General features: G+C 34.9%; 1 protein-coding gene across 1 annotated transcript in view; it reads right to left on the reverse strand.

The window, feature by feature from the left end:
* The window catches only part of LOC111141013 (RAN binding protein 17), a 315,346-nt gene that overhangs the window by 233,511 nt on the left and 61,017 nt on the right, over positions 1-20,818 (reverse strand). The window contains exons 13-14 of the mRNA XM_022493328.1: positions 19,629-19,734; positions 7,566-7,701 (exon numbers count right to left, since the gene is read on the reverse strand). Coding sequence (XP_022349036.1) covers positions 7,566-7,701; positions 19,629-19,734 — 242 coding nt within the window. The remainder of the gene's footprint in view (positions 1-7,565; positions 7,702-19,628; positions 19,735-20,818) is intronic.

Genomic DNA, 20,818 nt, shown 5'->3' on the forward strand with positions numbered 1-20,818 from the left:
CTTCCTTATGGGTTGACCCTTTTATCATAAAATGTTCCTGTTTATCCTTAGTGGCATTTTTTGTTTTAAAGTCTACTTTGTTTGGTCTTAGTATAGACACTCCAGCTTTTTAATGGTTGCTATCTATGTGATATATCTTTTGCTATCCTTTTACTTTCAACTTATTTGTATTCTTGAATTTAAAATGTATGTTCTATACGTAGATAGCATGTGTAACGTTATTTTTTTAAAAATCCAATCTAATAATATCTGCTATTGGTTGGGTTGCATAATCCAGTCTAAATTTAATGTTATTATTGATATTGTTAGATCTATGTCCCCCATTTTTGTCATTTTTTTCCTTTAGCCTTACTATGAGAGTGCTTTTACATTAAATGTGCTGCTTTTACATTAAATCAATATTTTCTAGTTAATATTTTAGTAACTTTAATTTTAATAATTTTTTAACTATATATTTTTTAGTTACTTTCTGGGTAGTTTCCCTAGGACTCAACATACACATCTTATCAGAATCTACCTCAGATTTATACTAACTTAATTCCAAAGACAAAGAAATGTTATTCCTATATAGCTCTATTCCTTCTTCTCCCTTTTCGTAATATTATTGTTATTATATGATAAAATTTATTACTTTATATATTATATATCTAACAATAAATCATGATAATTATTTCTTCACTTAATTTTACATCTTTTAATGAAGTTGAGAGAAAGAGCAAAAATATATGTCTAAAGTGTTTGTTACATCAACTTTCTTATTTACCATTTCTGGTTCTTTTTTATTGGTTCTCGTGGATTCGAGTTGCCATCTTGTGTCATTTCCTTAGCCCCCAACTTTGCTACTACCGATCTTCTTCATGTTGTTATTGGCAAATATATTAAATATTACATATGCTATATGCCATCAATACAGTGTATGTGTATAAAATATGTAATTATCTTATCCAATTGCTTTTTAAATCAGTTAAGAGAAAAAGTACTATATTTTATAATTGCCTAATTACCTTCACTGACCATAATAAGGAGCTTATTTTATACATAATGAGCATTGTTCTTTCATGTGGATTTATCTGAGGTTGAGGTCACTTGCTTTTAACCTAAAGTACTTTTATTAGTATGTCTTAGAAGGCAGCTTTGAAAGCAATGAATTCTCTGTTTTTTGTTTGCCTGGTAATGTCTTTAATTTTCCAAAATAGTTTTGCTGGATATAGAATTCTTGGTTACTGGTTTAGCACTTTGACTATGTCATCTACTGTCTTTTGACCTCTGCTGTTTCAAAAGACTAATCAGCTATTAGTCTTATTGGTATCCCTTGCATGTAACGAGTAGTTTTCTTTTTTCTTTTAAGATTTTATTTATTTATTTGACAGAGAGAGACACAGCGAGGGAGGGAACACAAGCAGTGGGGAAGGACAGAGGGAGAAGCAGGCTTCCTGCTAAGCAGAGAGCCCAATGCAGGGCTCAATCCCAGGACCCTGGGATCATGACCTGAGCTGAAGGCGGATGCTTAACAACTATGCCACCCAGGCACCCCTTTCTTTAAGTTTTTATTCAACATTTCCATACATCACCCAGTGCTTATCACAAATGTACTCTAATCCCCATCACCAATTTAACCCATCCCCCCCCCCACCTCCCTCTGGTAACTGTGATGAATATTCTTTCTCTTGCTGCTATCAACATTTTCTCTTTCAGGATTATTACTATGATGTGTTTTTAATGTGGACCTTTGTTGTACTCTTTGATGTGCAATGTTTTCCAACAAATGTGGTAAATTTTAAGCCATTATTGCCTTATTTATTTTTTAAAGATTTATTTATTTGAGAGAGAAAGAATGCATGCAAGGGAATGGGGGAGGGGCAGAGGGAAAGGAGAGAGACTCTCAAGCAGATTCCCCACTGAGCATGGAGCCCATCTCAGGACTCAGAGATCACTATCTGAGCCAAAGGCAGATGCTTACGATGCTATCCTCAAGCTTGTTAATTCTTTATTCTGTCAGTTTAAATATACTGTTGAGGCCTTCAAGTGAATTTTTCATTTTTAATTATTGTACTTTTCAACTACAGAATTTCTATTTTTTTCCATCTTTAATAATTTGTATCTCTATTAAAATTCTCTATTTGGTGACACACTGTTATCACACTTTACATAACAAGTCTTAACAATACTGAGTCTTCCAATTCACAAATATGGTATACAGCTATTTATTTAAGCCTCATTTCATTTCTTTCAATGATGTTTTACAGTTTTCACCTAGTCTAAGTATATATGTATTTTCAACTTTTCAAGATATTGCTAAACTATTTTCAAAAAAAACACATTTTACTGGTTTGGATTCCACTAGGAGTGTATAGGAGTGTTTTCTATTTTACTTCCTCACAAATACATGCTTTCATCAGACTTTTTAACTGTCTCCAGCTAACAGGTATGGTATCATATCTCACTATAGCTTTAATTTGCATTTCCCTAAGTCCATGAAAGGATGAACATTTTTTCATGTTGATTAGAGACTATGATTTCCTCTTTTGTAAATTGTTTATTCATATCTTTGGCCCATTTTTCTACTAGGCTATTTTTCTCTTATTGATTGATAGAAATTGTTTATATAACTGGGTATTGATTCTCTTTAAGTTACATGTATCAGGTCTCATCCTGTCTCCAGTTTGTCTTTTTATTTTGTTTACTGTGTATTTCGAGCTGCAGAAATTTTTATTTTTAATATGGGTAGAATTAATCAACCTTTGCATTTACAGTTTGGGCTTTTTATGCCTTAAACAAAAAAATCCTTCCTATCCCTAAATGATAATCTCCTGCTTTTCACACTAAGATTCATTGACTAATTTAGATTTAATTTTTGTGTGCTGTGGAGTAATAATCCAAATATTTACATAGATAGAACCAAAAGCCCAGCACCCTTTATGTAAAAGTCTGCCTTTCCTTATTATATAGCATTTCACTGTAGAAGTGGGGATAAATTTTGTAATTTTTTCTTTGTCCATCTTCCTCTTTAATTATAAACTTAGTGGAGAGATGGACCATCCTATTTGCTATTGTATCCCTGGTCCTAATTTGCAGTAGTAACTTATTAATATTCACTGGATAATAAGAAGGAACAGGTAAGAGGGAAAGAAGTGCGGCACACACAAAGCATGTCATAGAGTAGAATCCAGTGTCAAAAGAATAGGCTGCAAAGGTAGGAAAACCCTGACCATAATAAGGAGCTTATTTTATACATAATGAGAAACCAGTAAGAATTTCAAGCAGAGAAATTCTGCAAATTTTAAAGTCTGAAAGAAGCAAGTATTAAGACAACACACAGCAACACATACTGTACTGGGAGAGGGAGAATAAACTATTCAAACACTTAGGAGGGCAACTTGATAGTATCTTGTAAAGCTGAAGATTGTAGTCTACAGCCCAGCAATTCCACTCCCAGGATTCACCTTCAAGACACTCATACATACGCATGAGGAAAAAGGTATTAGAATGTTTACTGCACTATTTTCTATAATCTTTAAAACTGGAAACAATCTAACATAAATTAACAGAAAAATAAGTGTAATGGCACAGTAATATACTGTAATACCATTTAATAATTTTAAAAAATTAGGTCTATATGTATCACCATGGATAAATCTCAACAACAAGGTTGATCAAAAATGGCAAGTTTCTGCATACTAATTTTCTATAAAGTTAACAGTGCTATGTTTTGTTTTGAACTACATAGAAATGTGGGAATAGAACAAAATCATGCATGAAAATAACACTAGATTTAGGATAATGGTTACTTTGCGGGCAAGAAGTAAGAACAGAATCAGAACAACAGGCCACTAACATTTCATTTAAAAATATACAGATCTGAAGCAAAAAAAGCAAAGCATTCAGAGTTAACAAAGCTGGATGGTGGGTATATGAGTGTTCGTTACACTATTCTCTCTGGTTTCTGCTGAAGGAAAGATTACTTTCCTTCATTTTCCATATTACCACAAGGCAGTATGGAAAATGGACTGAAGTGGGGAAAAGGCAAAAAAGGAAACAAAGAGGAGAGTCAGAAAACTTTTGAAGTCCAGTGAGAAATGACAAGAAGTACCAATGAGGATAAAAACTGAGGGCCTGAGAAAAGAGTCAAACTGAAAGATACTAAGAAACTAAAATCTGCAAGATTAGGTGACAGACCAGATATAAAAAGAAAGAACAAAGTGGAAATTTGGGGTTCACAGTCATTCTTCCTCAAAATTGGAAAGTAGGAGGGATGGGTTTCGGGAGATTCAGACCTATAGAGATTGGAAGGCCTATTCAATATTGCAGTGAAAGATCCAACAGGAGGCAGTACAGCAAAGTGATAAGCATCACAGGCTCTCTTATCAGGTGTTCTGGGCTCAAACCCAGATTCAATCACTTAAACACATTAATTAACCATTTCAAACCTCAGGTTCCAAATCTGTAAAAAGGGGTGGGCAGAGTGTTAATAAAAACAACTATGCCCACAGGTCTTTGTGAGATTAAATTAGATGCCTGTCAAGTGCTATGTGAAATCTTTGACACAGACTATTTCTTCAATAAATGCCTACAGCTACTATTTACGACTCTTCTTTCTCATTTAGAGCACATGCTTCTATTCTATACATCACTTAGGTTTCCTCAATGATTCCACCTGGGTTCCTGAAGCACTTATTATGCATATCTAAAAATTTGAGGATGCTTAGCAGTATACCTTATTTAAAACTGCCAAATAATTTCACTAAACAATTTCACTAATCTCCTTTTCCAACTCAAGAACATACCCTTTATCACATGAATGTATTATGTATGAGATCTAGACCCCAAATCCTATGGAATTCTACTAAATGTATACATTCAACCATTATTTAGTAGAAAGCATATAAGCAATATGCCAGGCACTTGGAGGTCATAATAAAAAAGGCGGAGACAGCCCTAACCCGAATTATAGTCAATGTATGTTTTGCTAACAAACAATTACAATGCAGTGTAATAGTGCTAAAATAGGGTGTTAGAGGAACACAGAGAAAAAGGAATTCTCCCAGAATTTAAGAAGGTCATCCTAAAGGATGGGGTATCTGATGTGAAAGATAAAGTAGAAGTCAACAGAGTAAGACAGTAAGGTGGAAGTTTGATTTAAAAGAAATAATGTTCTAGGCAGAGGAAACATTTGTCTGAAGGCCCAGAATCGACAGAGAACACAAGCTGTTGAAGTTGAAAAAACTTTAGTACACATAAAGTATGCAGTACAAATATGGAGGACTGACACATGAAACTGCTGACATACATAGAAAAAAGACTGGGAAGAACTTTGTAAGTCATGCTTTATATGGTTCAATTAAATGAGATAATGCTTAAGAGTGTTCAGTATAGTTACTGATTAAAGAAAATAAGTGCACACTAAGTATTTTTTGCCTACTAGCTACCTAACACTCTCCCCTTTTTTTGCCACAGTTTGGAAAGTGACAATATACTCACCAAAAAAAAAAATATTTTCCATCTGGTCTTCCTTGGTTGGTTGCCAGAAAACTAGTAGAGAACTTATAAATGTCTCAGATGGTTTGTTTCATTTGTAAAATGGGAACCATAATCCCAACTTTGAAAAAGCAAAACAAACAAAATAATACCAACTTTGCAGGATTACTGTAAGGATTAGAAGGAGTATGAAGAGTTCCTAGAGGAGTGCCAGGACACATATCAAGGACCCCCCAAAACTCTCTTCGAGGCTTTACAAAAGGCAGATTGGCAGACAAGCCCGAGAAAGGGAAAGCAGAAAGCTCTGGCTTCCCTTTAGGACTGTGCAGTAGGAATGCCTTGGAAATAAAATCACTGTAGGACTACACACTTTTTGAAAAAACAGCATTAGATGCATACACCAAAAACGTTGTTATAATGGAAGAATCAACCCCAATCTATAATATGCTCATTTTTTCCTAATATGTAAGCTCTTTCAAAAAAGAAAAACCGACCAAAAAAAAAAAAAAAAAAGAAAAACCGACCTTCTATAATTCACTTTTTTTCACGATCACCTCATAGTTAAAGATATATAAATGTGTCTTTTTCTGTGACCTGTTTCTTGACATCTAAAACTCTCATATATTTTTTTTCTATTTTTTTTAATGTAACAACAAAAATTCTGGAAAAAAATTCCTAAATCCCATTGATGTAAACAACTAGTGTCATTTTACATATATCTTTCCTAGTATTTTAAACACAACTAATATGAAGGCTTTTCTACTCCATGTTTTACTATTCTGATTTAAGACCCTGACCAAACATATATTGGATTACTAATGTTTAAAGAGTATTCACTTTTGTGAAAGCAAAATATCAAACGCTCTGGGTACATTTAAAATAAGATAATTTATCATAATTTGATTTATTCTCAACCTTCAAGTAACACAACTTGGATTTTAAAAGAGATACCCTGTATAAATGTCATACCAATTAATTTTTGTCTGACTCTAATTTGTCCTCCTATCAAACTAAAACATTTATTTCTAGTTACTCCTTTTTCTCCCTAATGGTCTCATTCAATGGCAACTAAATTCTAAGAAAGTTTTATTGAAATGGCAATAAAATATCACAATACATTTGACAAAGGAAGCACCAAGCTATATCACTTTCTTAAAAAGCAAAGAAAATAAACCCAAAATAAACTAAAGGATGATATTAACAAAACCAAACAAAAATTTTTCCCACTATTATACAACTATTATGAACAGAAAAGCATAAATGTATTGAAGGTTATGCTAAATTTCCCATAGGGGAAAAAACTCAGTTCAATATAAAAAGCTTATTCTAAATATTTCAAGTAAGAAATCCTTCAACATTACTAATAGAAGCTATAAATCCAAAGGAGATAAGACTGTCCTTAGGACTTCTTATAGAGAAGGCTTAGAAAGAGTTACTATTTCAGAAGAAGAAGAAAACCTCATAGATTTTACTCAGTGTCACAAGTACTACTAAATATCCGGTGAGGGTTCACAAAAATTAGCCCTCAATAATCCCTCATTATGCCTTAGGATCAATTCATCGAAATTTGCTGATGCTAAACTTTCAATCATCATAGTACAAGTGTCCTCTACATTAAGGTGATTTAACTGTGGCCTCTCACAGACAGGTCTAGCTCTCCTGATTCTCATCAGTTATCATGTAAAAATGCCAAGTAATGAGCGAAAAATATACTGGAAACTACATAAATAAGTGACCAAAAAAAGCCCAGAACTACTAAAAGAGGAAATCTTTTGTTTTAAACTTTGAAATAAATATAAGGCAAAATCTTTTAAAGTGTTTAAAATAATCGTAGTTCTTTAATGACTACCCACATAAAAAATATTCACTAACTCTGCCAATCAATCTTCAAATAAAATGGTAAATCTAGGCGTAAAATAAGCAAATTAATCTCAAGTTGCCTTCAATGCCAATTAATCAATCGATTTCAATTAATCAATTAAATTTCTTAGAAATTGCCTAAATATATCATTCAGCTTAAAGCTATTATATGTGAACATCTTTCTTCATTTTCAGTAAGAGTTTTTTAAAAACCTCTAGTAAAAACCTACCTTTGAGGTTCTTTGAAGTTGATCGCCAACATACGTTTTACGAAACTGATCCAAGAACCACAGAATTGCAAGCTCTATTTTCTCATTAGAACACTGAGGCAATCCGGTATCCATTAAGGATATAAGCTGAAAAACTCTTCATGAAGGAGAAAAAAAGGCTTCAGTAAAAATTCTTGGAGAAACAACATTAAAACATGTATCATCAATGTAGTGTAATATATAATCACTTAAATGTGGGAAAATACAAAAGCTTACAAAGAAAATATTTTAAAAACCATCTGAAATCCTACTACTAAGAGATAATACAATTGGGTCTAAGTCCCTAATTCCTTCTAGTCTTTTTCCTAAGACCTACACATACACATACATACAGAGAAACCTACAAGGATATACTTATTATTTCATTAAAAATTTAGGTATAAATGCATATGACATACACATATAAATATATTATGCATATATATAAGCAAATACCTATAATTATATCTAATATATATACAGATATAAATTAATATCTACATCGATATAAAATTTCAGTACAAGAAAAATGATATTGAATGTGTAGTTTTGTATTTTACCTTTTCATTCAACCTTAAGGTTTTTATATAATTACGTATTTGGGGTCATATTTTCAATGAATAATAAAAATTTTACCTGGAATAATTTATAAGATGATCTTAATAAAATCAAGTATTTTTTTTTTAAAGATTTTATTTATTTATTTGAGAGAGAGGCAGTGAGAGAGAGCATGAGCAAGGAGAAGATCAGAGGGAGAAGCAGACTCCCCGTGGAGCTGGGAGCCCGATGCGGGACTCGATCCCAGGACTCCGGGATCATGACCTGAGCTGAAGGCAGTCGTCCAACCAACTGAGCCACCCAGGTGTCCCAAAAAATCAAGTATTTTTAATATAAGTATACAACTATTATTACCAGATAATCACAAAGTAACTGAAGGTTAAGTCAAATTTCCTAGAGAAACAATTTAACTCAATATAATAAAAAGCTTAGTCTAGAGTTTTTGAAAAAAGAAATCTTTGTATTGCCTATTTTCATTAAAAATTTCCAATGGATGGCTGCCAAGTCTCTGACGTTAACAAAATCAGCTTATTATAATCATCTTTCTTAAGGACCAAGAAGTGGAGGTTACTGAGAACCAGCACTTTTTTCTTCTTTTGCTAACTGCACAAAGACAGCTACGTCTAGTCCTGACCTGCATGCTTCCTTCCACATATGCATACAGGAACATATACACATGCTATTAATAGTTCCTATGTCCTTCCAGAGATTTTGTTAAATGTAAATATAGACAAATATGACTGTATGTTCTCCTCCCAACTCCTTTAAACATATGGAACATACTATTATACTTATGGTTCCAACCCTAGCTTTTTCCATTTATCTTATAGATCTTTCCATATCAGCCATCAAGAGTTTCCTCATTCTCTCTTGCAACTGTTTATATTACATGAATATGCTATAATATTTTCAAACATTCTCCTACACATGGGCACAGCTTAAAATTTTTGCTGTTGCAAAAATGCTGCAATTAACCATCTTGTATACATCATTTTACACATGTGTATTACAACATACACTTCTAAAAGTAAAACCACTAGTTTAAAGAATATAAGTTTTTATGTTGATCCTTTTATTAAATTGTTCTCCATAGAAACTGAAACAATTTATATTTCTATCTCCAGTCTATAAGTGTCTTTATACACTCAGATAGTTCAGATGATATGAAACTCTAAAATATTCACTGAAATCTGAAAAATGGCATCTCAGTGCAATTTTATTTTATATTTCTCTCATGTATGTGAGGTTAAAATTTTTCCGTGTTTTTAAGCCATGTATATGTCCTTGCTTGTGACCTATTTGTCTATATTCTTTGCCAATTCTTCCTACTGGGCTGTCATTTTATTGTTGATTTCTATGAATTCTTTATATATTAGAAAACTGAGTTGTCTTTGATTCAGCTATAAAATTTTATCTCAGTTTTGTCTCTTGACTGATTATGGTGTTGTTGGTTTTTTTAAAGATTTTATTTATTTATTCAACAGAGAGATCACAAGTAGGCATAGAGGCAGGCAGAGAGAGGAGGAAACAGGCGCCTCACTGAGCAGAGATCCTGATGTGGGGCTCGATCCCAGGACCCTGAGATCATGACCTGAGCCAAAGGCAGAGGCTTAATCCACTGACCCACCCAGGCGCCCCTGATTATGGTGTTTGTAATGCTGTGGAGAAGTTTTTGCTATACAAAATTTTCATTCATTTTTTAAAGATTTATTTATTTCTTTTAGAGAGAATGCATGAGTTGGGGGGGGCTGGCAGAGGGAAAAAATATTCAAGCAGAGTCCACATTAAGTGCAAAGCCAGACTTGGGGCTCAAACCCACCCCCCATGATATCACGACCTTAATCGAAACCAAGAGTTCAACACTTAACCAACTGAGCCACCCACGTACTCCTTTAAACACATTTTTATTTATTTAATTTTTGAAAATTTAATTTATTTATTTGTCAAAGAAAGAGAGTACAAGCAGGGGGAGCAACAGGTAGAGGAGACAGAGGGAGAAGCAGGCTCCCCACCGAGCAAGGAGGCCAATGTAGGACTTGATCCCAGGACCCTGAGATCATGACCTGAGCAGAAGGCAGGCAGATGCTCAACTGACTGAGCCACCCAGGCATCCCTCATCAATTTTTTAAATGGATTTTGCATACTAAAAAGGTCTTCGCTAAATCTGAGGGGGTTTGTTTTGTTTTGTTTTGATATTTATGTCTCTCATACATTTGAGCTTATCTTGAACACATCTTGTGAGATATGGATCAACATTTTTTCCTTTTCCCCATTTTAGCCAGGTGCTTCAACACCATTTCCTTCTTATATAGTCTATCTTTTGCTCACCATTTCAACTATATCCCTTATCATATACCCTCAGTTCATTTATGCATTCAGATTCCTTTACCAGACCTTATATTGTATTCCAGTGATCAGTCTCAATAAATATACCTTGATCAATTTTTTTCAAATTATTTAGTATTTTTCCAAAACATTATTTTTAATGGATGTAAATTAAAGACTATCTCAAAGTTTGAGCATCTCATTTTGAATTAAGTTCATATTTCAAGGAAATACAACTATTGCCCTCTTCCCTACTTCCAAAGAATTCTACAGAGTGTCTAGGTTATAGCATATAAACTTCTCTTAAAAAAGTTGGGACTTATGGGGTGCCTGGGTGGCTGAGTCAATTAAGCATCTAACTCTTGGTTTCGGCTCAGGTCCTGATCTTGGGGTCCTAGGACTGAGCCCCGAGTCAGGCTGTGCACTCAGAGGGAAATCTGCTTATCCCTCTCCTTCCTCCTCTGCTCCTCCTTGCACTCTCTCTCTCAAATAAATAAATAATCTTTAATAATGGGAAAAAAAAGAAAAAAAGGTTGGAATTTGTTGCCAAAGTATTATGAAATAGTATGTTGAAAACCATTTTATGGTTATGATTTCCTATATTTATATTATTTAAAAGTAACTTTCATTTGCCACATATCCTTAATACCATTAAAATTTATGAAGGGAAATTTACTGATGAACAAATTTAAGAATTAGATTACTGTAGCCAAGTTGCTGGGTTGTTTTTTTTTTTTTTCCTAAGAAGATATGTCTGTTCTGTAATTTTGAGAGGAGTGACAAAGCTGACTTTTAGTCTGGATATTTCTGAATTAGCAGATTGCTGGAGTAATTTTTAGTTAAATAAATAGATATACGCATCAAACTATGCCTAGATCCAGGTGATTTTTCACATGACTTGAACAGGTATATCTTTTTTTTTTCTTTTTTTTTTTAATTATTTACTGAGTGGGACTTTCCTTTTCCTACTCTGGCTCTTTGTGGATTCTACATACTCTCTCCTTTACTTTTTTTTTTTCCTTTTTATAACATACATTCCAAAATCACGGGAAGATGTGAAACCAGAAGACACTTTGTTGGGATGCCTTTACAACTCAAGTTGAGCTGGTGATTTGCATTTGCCTAAGAGGAAATGCCATCCCAGCAGGAAAGCAGGAAAGAATTCCCAGCAGGGTACAGGATCCATTTGTCAAAGACCTTTTTTTTTTTTTTGTATTTAATTTTTTTTTAATTTTTAAAATTTATTTTCAGCCTAACAATATTCATTTTTTGTACTACACCCAGTGCTGCATGCAATCTGTGCCCTCTCCAATACCCACCACCTGATTCCCCCCAACCTCCCACCCCTCTCCCCTTCAAACCCCTCAGATTGTTTTTCAGAGTCCATAGTCTCTCATGGTTCACCTCCCCTTCCAATTTCCCTCAACTCCCTTCTCCTCTCTCCATCTCCCCTTGTCCTCCATGCTATTTGTTATGCTCCACAAATAAGTGAAACCATATGATAATTGACTCTCTCTGCTTGATTTATTTCACTCAGGATACTCTCTTCCAGTCCCGTCCATGTTGCTACAAAAGTTGGGTATTCATCCTTTCTGATGGAGGCATAATACTCCATAGTGTATATGGACCACATCTTCCTTATCCATTCGTCCGTTGAAGGGCATCTTGGTTCTTTCCACAGTTTGGCGACTGTGGCCATTGATGCTATAAACATTGGGGTACAGATGGCCCTTCTTTTCACTACATCTGTATCTTTGGGGTAAATACCCAGTAGTGCGATTGCAGGGTCATAGGGAAGCTCCATTTTTAATTTCTTGAGGAATCTCCACACTGTTCTCCAAAGTGGCTGCACCAACTTGCATTCCCACCAACAGTGTAAGAGGGTTCCCCTTTCTCCACATCCCCTCCAACACATGTTGTTTCCTGTCTTGCTAATTTTGGCCATTCTAAGTGGTGTAAGGTGGTGGTAGTTGCACAGGAAGTTCAGTTGCCACAGTCTAACATCCAAGTAATCATGGCTTAAACAATATGGATATTTATTTCTCTCTCAGGCAAATATCCAAGACAGTGCTCCAAAACGAGCTAGTGCTCCCCACTGAATCAGAGACTCAGGTGCCTTTCATCTTGTTGTTAACTTGCCTCCATTCAAACAATCACTCTCTGGTGGACAATGGCTACTCCAGCTCCACCCATTATGTCCACACATCTTGCATATACCACATCTGTTCCCATTTGTCTGCCTAGAATACAATCACTTAACCACACCTAGCTGCAAGAGAGTCTAGTAAATCCAGACTTTATTCAGGTGGCCACATGCCTGGCAAAATAATGAGGTATTCTACTACTTCAGAAGAAGGGAAGAAGAGACACTGCAGCTAGTAGTCTCTGCTATGGTGTCCGTCAAAGATTTGTGGCCACCTTGAAAAGTAATTAAGGCCAAAGCTTGTATTGCATATATAATATTCACTTTCAGTTACCATTTATTGCCCTACATTTATTTTTCTTTTTATGCTAAATTACTTTTGGTAAAGAGCACGGAGGGAATAAAAAGACAAATATAACATTAAATCATTTTGGTCCAATATAAGCACACCATTTCAAATTCAAAGAAGTGAATTTTGGGTACTCAGTTGTTTATACTCCCCTACCTATCCAAATAAATAAGTATTCATTCAGTCAACAAATATCTGAGGGCCTACTATATGGCAGGTGTGCATTACAAGTCCAGAGTATAACAGTGAACAAAATATAGACATTCCTAGTCCTTCAGATAGCTAGAGTCTGTACAGCAAAAGACATAAAATAAAACAAGCAATTAAAATAAAGAATGACAAGTGCTATAATAAACAATACAAAGAAATCAGTAAAGAATTCATAATATTCTAGGATAGAACAGGGCAAATAGTGTGTCCAGAGAAAGGGGAAAGCCTGTGTAGCTAAGTAGCTAACTAAAAAGGGAAGGAAACGCATGGCTCATTTAAGAGCTGAAAAAAGTGAAATGTGGCTATAAAACAACCAACGTCCGAAGATGAAGCTAATGAGACAGGCGGGAGCCAGATCATAGAACCCGATGAGCCACGTTGATTTTAAACCCAATAGCAATGGAAAGCATTGCAGAGTTTGAGCAAAGCACTGACATAATGAGATCTGTACTTCAGAAAGCCAGGAAGGAAGCAAGGCATCCATATAAAACTGTAGCATGAACCCACGTGAAAGGTGGTAAGAGCTAAAATGGCAGGGGAGATAGAAACAACTAGACTAACTGGCCTAACTAGAAGGCGGAAATGAGAGGATTTGGAGATGAAGGCTACACAGATGTTAGAGAGAGGAAAAAGGAAAAGTTAAGGATAACTCCTGGCATGCAGGCTTAGACAACTGAGTGGATGGTGATGAGACAGGAGAAGAGAGTCAGGGCTGGGAAGGAAGGGAAGGGAAGAGAGGAGTTTAATTTTAGCCACTGAATTGAAGACACATGTGGAACACAACTTTCAAGTGAAACAGTTCAACATAATTTGGAAGTCAGAAGACAAGAATTACTAAAACAACAGAGAATCACTGAGCAATGCTGAAGGCTCAGCTGGGGTAAAAAATGATATCTTCATTGACAAATGGTACCTATATACAGTGGTGTACAATTTCTTTTATTATCACTCAACAAATCAGAGAAAACTCTGAATTCCTTCAAGGTTAAGGTTTTGTCAGGCAAATGAGATAAAAATATAGCAGTGAACAAAGCAGATAAAGCTTATTCCTTCCCTTACTCTACTGGAATGAACAAATAAACATCAATAGGTAATAAGTACTATGAAAAAAATAAACTGGGAAAAGGATGTTAGTTTGCATTGGGAAGTCAGGGCAGGAAGAGACAGCTGGGTACACCCCTGACTGAAGTGAAGGAGTACTATATAAATATCTAGAGGAAAGCATTCCTAGCACAAGTGCAGAGGTCCTAAAGTGAGAACATACTGGTAGCACTCAAAGAACAGCAAGGAGGCCAGTGTGGTTGAGCTGTATGAGAAAGGGTAGGAAACGAAGTCAGGTAGCACAGGAAGTGCAGGGAGCTCTGAGCCATGACAACGACCCTGGCATTTGTTTCAAGTGTGACAGGAAGCCACTGGAAGCTTATGGATAGAGAAGAGTAGAATAACATGATTTCATGGGAAAGAAACTGAAGTCATCCATAGGAGAGCAGAGTTTGGGGGAGACAGCAAAACTCTGAGCTAGCTGCCAAAGGTTTCAATGAATGATGAGGGATGACAGGGAGATGAACAGGTCAGAGAAACAAGGAGAGGTGGGGGGTGGCATAACTGAGAGAAACAAGCCTCGAACAGAAGCAGCCACTCTACTGGCACGAGCAAACGGAGAGGATACAGGATGAATAAAACAAAGTCTCTGGGTAAATTCTCAAGAGGTTTACGTTCTGGTAATGATGAATGAAACCGAAATGACTATAAAATTATCTTTACTTAATTAGAATTGCATGGTCTGAGCACAATTTGCTAAGTTAAAGAAGCATACTTAAATATTTTAAAGTAACATGTTTTAATTAAAATGATCACAATATGGGGAGCTTTTATGAATATTAACCTTTTCTTGATAAAATAGCGTACAGGTTTTTGGCAGAAGCTTCACAATCTTCCAATTTGGTAGCGTTCTCCCAGGAGTTAGAAAGGTATCATATAACAATACATAGAAGGCAACAGTATTCAGTTACTTGGAACTTCTTCATAGGAAATTGATATTTTAAAATTCGACATAAAACATCATTCTTATTGGGGCGCCTGGGTGGCTCAGTGGGTTAAAGCCTCTGCCTTCACCTCAGGTCATGATCTCAAGGTCCTGGGATAGAGCTCCGCATCGGGAACTCTGCTCAACAGGGAGCCTGCTTCCTCCTCTTTCCTTCTGCCTGCCTCTCTGCCTACTTGTGATCTCTGTCTGTCAGATAAATAAATAAAATCTGTCAAATAAATAAATAAAATCATTCTTATTCAATTTAAAATCTCAATATTTTAAAACACATATTTATGTTTTTTCTATGCCCCACTTTGATCTGCTTAGTCCTGTTTACATACCCACCAACCTATTCACTACCTTTCACCCTACCCCTGGCCTCAACTACTCGCCTTGTAGCTCCAGTAAAAATGTACATAGTTCCTGCAGTTGTAAATCCTCATCCGGGGAGAAGAGAGGTCCATGACAGCTCCAGCCCTACCTCCCAACTCAGTAGGACCAACAGCAACAGAAGCTCTGGCTTCTCCAATGGCACCTCAAATAGGCCAGGCAATGCAGTTATGAAGTATGAAAAAGTTAAAACACCCCAGGAGTAGACTTTAATATGAAATGGAACACAGAAATAAGGAAACTAATAAGAAACGGGACACAGAAATAAGCAAACAGAAAAATGGCTTGCCCATAGTCCCCTGTCTTCCTGCTACCACCATGGACTGTTTTCAAGCACAGTGGTTCCATGTGGCCTCTAGGGAAAACTATAATAATGAGCGACCAGGTGTGTAATATACTACCTTATACACTTGATTCTCATTATTCATGGTGGTTATGTTCTATTAAAGACATTAAGCAAAGTGAATTAGTGAATACTGAACCACTTCATTCCCAGAGGAGACACAGGGTTAGGGTGCCTGCGGAACTCTGATCACAATATTTTCATTAGCCAATCAACACATAACTTTATGTGTGTTTCTCTTTAAAGACATCTTACTTAATATATTGTTGATTCACTAACACCGAACTCTTGGCCAACAACACGATAATTTGTGCCTGAACAAGGCTTACCTAACATATATATTTTCTCTATAAGGTACTTCACAGCTTTTTTTGTGCCTAGGAATACTAGAGAACTGTATCAGGGACCACCAACAAAAAGCACAAAAATGTGAGATATAGGGCATTAAACAGACAACGAAAAGGACACTTATTTACAGCATGAGAGTTTGAAACAAGAAGGTATAGACAACATCTGTTCAGCCTCACGTGGGGAACTGGTATCAGGCACCTCAAATTTTTCATCACCAAGCACATATCCAAAAATGACTGCGGTAGCACCATGAGTATTGGTTTTGGGGTTACAAATAAATTTTAGCCAAGTACACAGATTTGCAAAAATGGAATATGTGAGTTGAGAGCACGGACTCTATTTGTTTTCTCTTACTCTCTCACTCTTCCTGTTCCTTCATTTTTTCCTTCCTTGAAAATGCCCCATTCTCCCTGTCAATAAAGCCTTAAACCACAGAATTCACCTAACACTTTGTTTTCCTAGGCAATGACTAAAACACAAACCAAATCTTATTTAAAGTTAAATATGTTTGTTGCTTAAAGAAAAAATTAAAATTTTGTACTTGGCAAATATACACCTGCTTTTGTTTATTTTCTTAGCAAATATACATCTGCTTTTGTTTATTTCCTGTTATATATTTCTCAGGAAAATAATGCCAGTGGGTATTTCTCTACTTGATGATGAAAACTTAAAAATCAAACTAATTATAGCAAAAAGTATACTTACTTTTCACTTTACTAAATTATGTAATATTAAAAGATGGCACAGAAGCAAATTATTCACTGTTTAAAATTAACCAAAGCATTCTAAGAATACCCTCTTCATATTTTAAAGTTATTTGATATTAGAAATAAATCTTAGGAAAGCTAAAAATATTTATGTTCCATTCAGACTCAAGTTTCACTAAAGCAAGTGCTAGTTTAAAGGTTAAAAAGATTATGGAATGAAGAGAAAAATTTCTATTCAGAATGGTAACAAATTTATTAAATACTCAGGGATATATTTAAGAATAGTAAGGAAAGAAAATGCCACAACGAGGTCTAATAATTTTAAGGACCTTGGTAGGGTGATAGTGGTGTATATTGGGTGGTGGCAAAATTCGGGTGGCATACATGTGGTCAAAAGCAATGGAGGGCACCTGGGTTGCTCAGTTGGTTAAGCCTTTGGCTCAGGTCATGATGCCGGAGTCCTGGGATCGAGTCCCGCATCAGGCTCCCAGCTCCATGGGGAGTCTGCTTCTCCCTCTGACCTCCCCTCTCATACTCTCTCTCACTCTGTATCTCTCTCTCAAAATAATAAAATCTTAAAAAAAAAAAAAGCAATGGATAGTCAGTTACCCAATACAAGCTTTGTTTATGATCATGGACAGGTTTTTCACTTCATGACCATAGCCTCAATAAGGAGCAATGAATTATTTCCCTTATATTCTATTCTACACGGAGGAAAACAGACTTCAAAGACAAATGGAAAAGAATGAAAGGCTTAAAAAAGACCTAAGAATTTTGTGTAAAGATAAAAGAAGCATTTCAAGTCAGTAAAGGGTGGGGTTCGCATTAATTGGTTAATACTATGGGAACTTTGGGAAAAGTATATAAAACAAATGTCAAGTATTAAAAATTAAATATAAAAAGCTGAAACCATAAAAGAACTAGGAGAAAATCTAGGTGAATATTTTTATTATCTGGGTGTAGAACAACCTTCTAAGTCTGAAGAAAGGGGAAAATATGAGGAGAAAAATTCAGAGATCTCAATATATAAATATTTAAATCCATTACAAGAGAAAGTTCTTTTTTTAATTTTTAATTTTTTTATTAATATAATGTATTATTAGCCCTAGGGGTACAGGTCTGTGACAAGAGAAATTTCTGAAACAAACTAAAAACATGGAGAAGACATTTTCAAAATGAATACTAAATATTAAGATCTTTGACAATACACTGAGTTCTTATAGATAAATGAGGAAAGATAATCATAAAAGAAAAGCAGCTAAATGATACAATCTACATATGTTTAAAAACCACAAAAAGAAAATACAGTTGCGAAGAATAGGGATGGAAAAGAATGTTTGAAACCACTTGTAACCAAAGCAACAGAAATCAAAACAAGACATTTGTTATCTATAAACTGGCAGGGAAAAGAATTCTATTTTCTAGCATTCAACTGCAGAAAAAATGGTCTCAGAGCCTTTGAGTTCAGAAAATAAACTGGTACAACTCTTCCAGAAGGTCTTTTGGTAATAAGTACTAAAACTCTTTAAAATGCTGCAGACCATTCAACCAACTATATAGCCTTTAGGAATTAACTCTAATGAAATTATTTTGACCTATATAAAGATATAACTAAAAGAATATTCACCTCAAAGCAGTTTACAATATAGAAAAATTGAGAAACAACCCGAAATTCCAAAAACTGGGATATATTTAAATTTTAGTACAGCTTAGAATATTTAATGTCTAGGTAAAATGTTCACAATATTATGCTTGATTTAAAAAAAAAAAAAGAAGAAGTGTTGGGGGGCGGTATTTGGTAATATAGTGCTTATTATTTGCCAGGCATTGTTCTAAGCATCTTAAAAATATTAACTCATTTAACCCTTATAATAGCCCAAAATGAATTAGGCATTATTATCTCCATTTTAGCTTACAAAACAGTAATATAGTAGAATATAATTTTTGTTCAAAAAATCTTGAAGAAGACACATATAATGTACATACACCTTCAAGCATTAATTAAAAAGACATGAAGGTATTAAGCAAAATGACAGAAATAGTTATCTCCAAAATAATATATGACTTTTTTATTTGAAATAGTTAAGTGTTCAATTAAAACATGTACTACCTTGTTATGAAGAAAAATGTTATTAAAAATAAATTAAAATATTAAGAAAACCAACTCACATGTATTATTCACAGGTAGGAATTTTCCTCAGTGTTAAGGCAAGTAATTCATTGCTTCTTACTAAGACTATGGTCATGAGGTGAAAAATCTAGTCAACAATCATCAACAAAGCTTGTATTGGGTAATTGGCTATCCACTGCTTTTTGACCAGATGTATGTCACCCTAATTTTGCCACCACCCAATACAAAGCAATTCTGCCTGCTTTATCAGGTCCTAAGAAATAAAAAGCAACCTAAATCTTCATCACACTATTTGAATACAAGTTTAAAAATATATTTGACTATAACACTTACTAGAGATTTGACTTCTACAAATCAGTTAACCTCTATGCCTTGGTTTTCTCACCATAAGAAAAAAATAATACTTTCTTCAAAAGGCCAGGTAGAAAATGTTTTAGCTCATAATACCAATTCGATAACTACATTTCTTCACTACGTAAATTTCTGTAAACTTTACGGCCATTACTTACCGGCAGGATAATTCTCCATCCATAGCATCGTGTTCATCTGTACTGGTATATGTTAACCTCCCTCCAACAACTGTCCCAACTAAGTACACCAGCCATGCAAGACGTCCTAATATAGAACAAGAAAAAAAATGTTTAGGAAGTATTAATAGAAACAATGCTTATTTTGCAGAAAATTCTAAAATTGGCAAAAATGACCTATTCTTCCAAACAAGTGGTAAACTGTGAACTCAGTCCCTGAAAGAGAGTGGAGAGTGGATGTTGGGAAGGCAGTTTAAACGTAAAAATGACAGGGACGCCTGGGTGGCTCAGTGGGTTAAAGCCTCTGCCTTTGCTCAGGTCGTGATCCCTGATCCTGGGATTGAGCCCCACTTCGGGCTCTCTACTCAGCATGGAGCCTGCTTCCTCCTCTCTCTCTGCCTGCCTCTCTGCCTACTTGTGATCTCCATCTATGAAATAAGTAAATAAAATCTAAAAAAAAAAAAAAAAATGACTTTAGAGCCAGAAAAAATAATTCAAATCCTAGCTCAAACAATGTATTATGTGATCTTGCCTAAGTGACTTACCTCTTTACATCTTAGGGTTTTCATTTGAAAAATGGAGAAAATAAGATCTACTGTGAAGACTTCAGATTAAAATTAAATTTGGTAACAAAACACCAAATACAATGTCTAGATCCAGGCCTAAATTGGTTGAGTACTAATATGATACAATGAGCAGCATCTTTTCTGAATGGTCAGTGTCATGATCACACCAGTCTGATCACTTTTAATATTATTTCCGCTTAAATCATAATTGATGGTAATAAATTTATTGCCTTTGTATTTTGATACATAACTTCTTAAAATCCAAGACCGTCACCATTCAAATAACATAGTCTGATGACCAAATCAACTTTACAGACAATATTAGCAAGGGATTAAATAACTTTACAATAGTGGTACACATGGAATGTACAGTTTTCAAAAATTTTGTTTGGGGGCAGCCAAAAGTGAGTGGCTCAGAAATGGGAGTTATTTACTGAATGATTTCTGTTTAAGCATGTTATTTTACATCTCTAGACTCATTGATCTATGTATCAGATTCTCCAAAATTTTTGAGACCTTTATGAATAATTAACAACATACCAATTATCTTGCTAAAAAGAAATTTTGTGCTATTCTTAGAGACTGATTTTTCAAAGATGAACAGCT

The sequence above is a fragment of the Enhydra lutris genome, unplaced genomic scaffold, assembly GCF_002288905.1.
Source record: "Enhydra lutris kenyoni isolate GAN:26980312 unplaced genomic scaffold, ASM228890v2 scaffoldscaffold5, whole genome shotgun sequence".
Classification (NCBI taxonomy): Eukaryota; Metazoa; Chordata; class Mammalia; order Carnivora; family Mustelidae; genus Enhydra; species Enhydra lutris.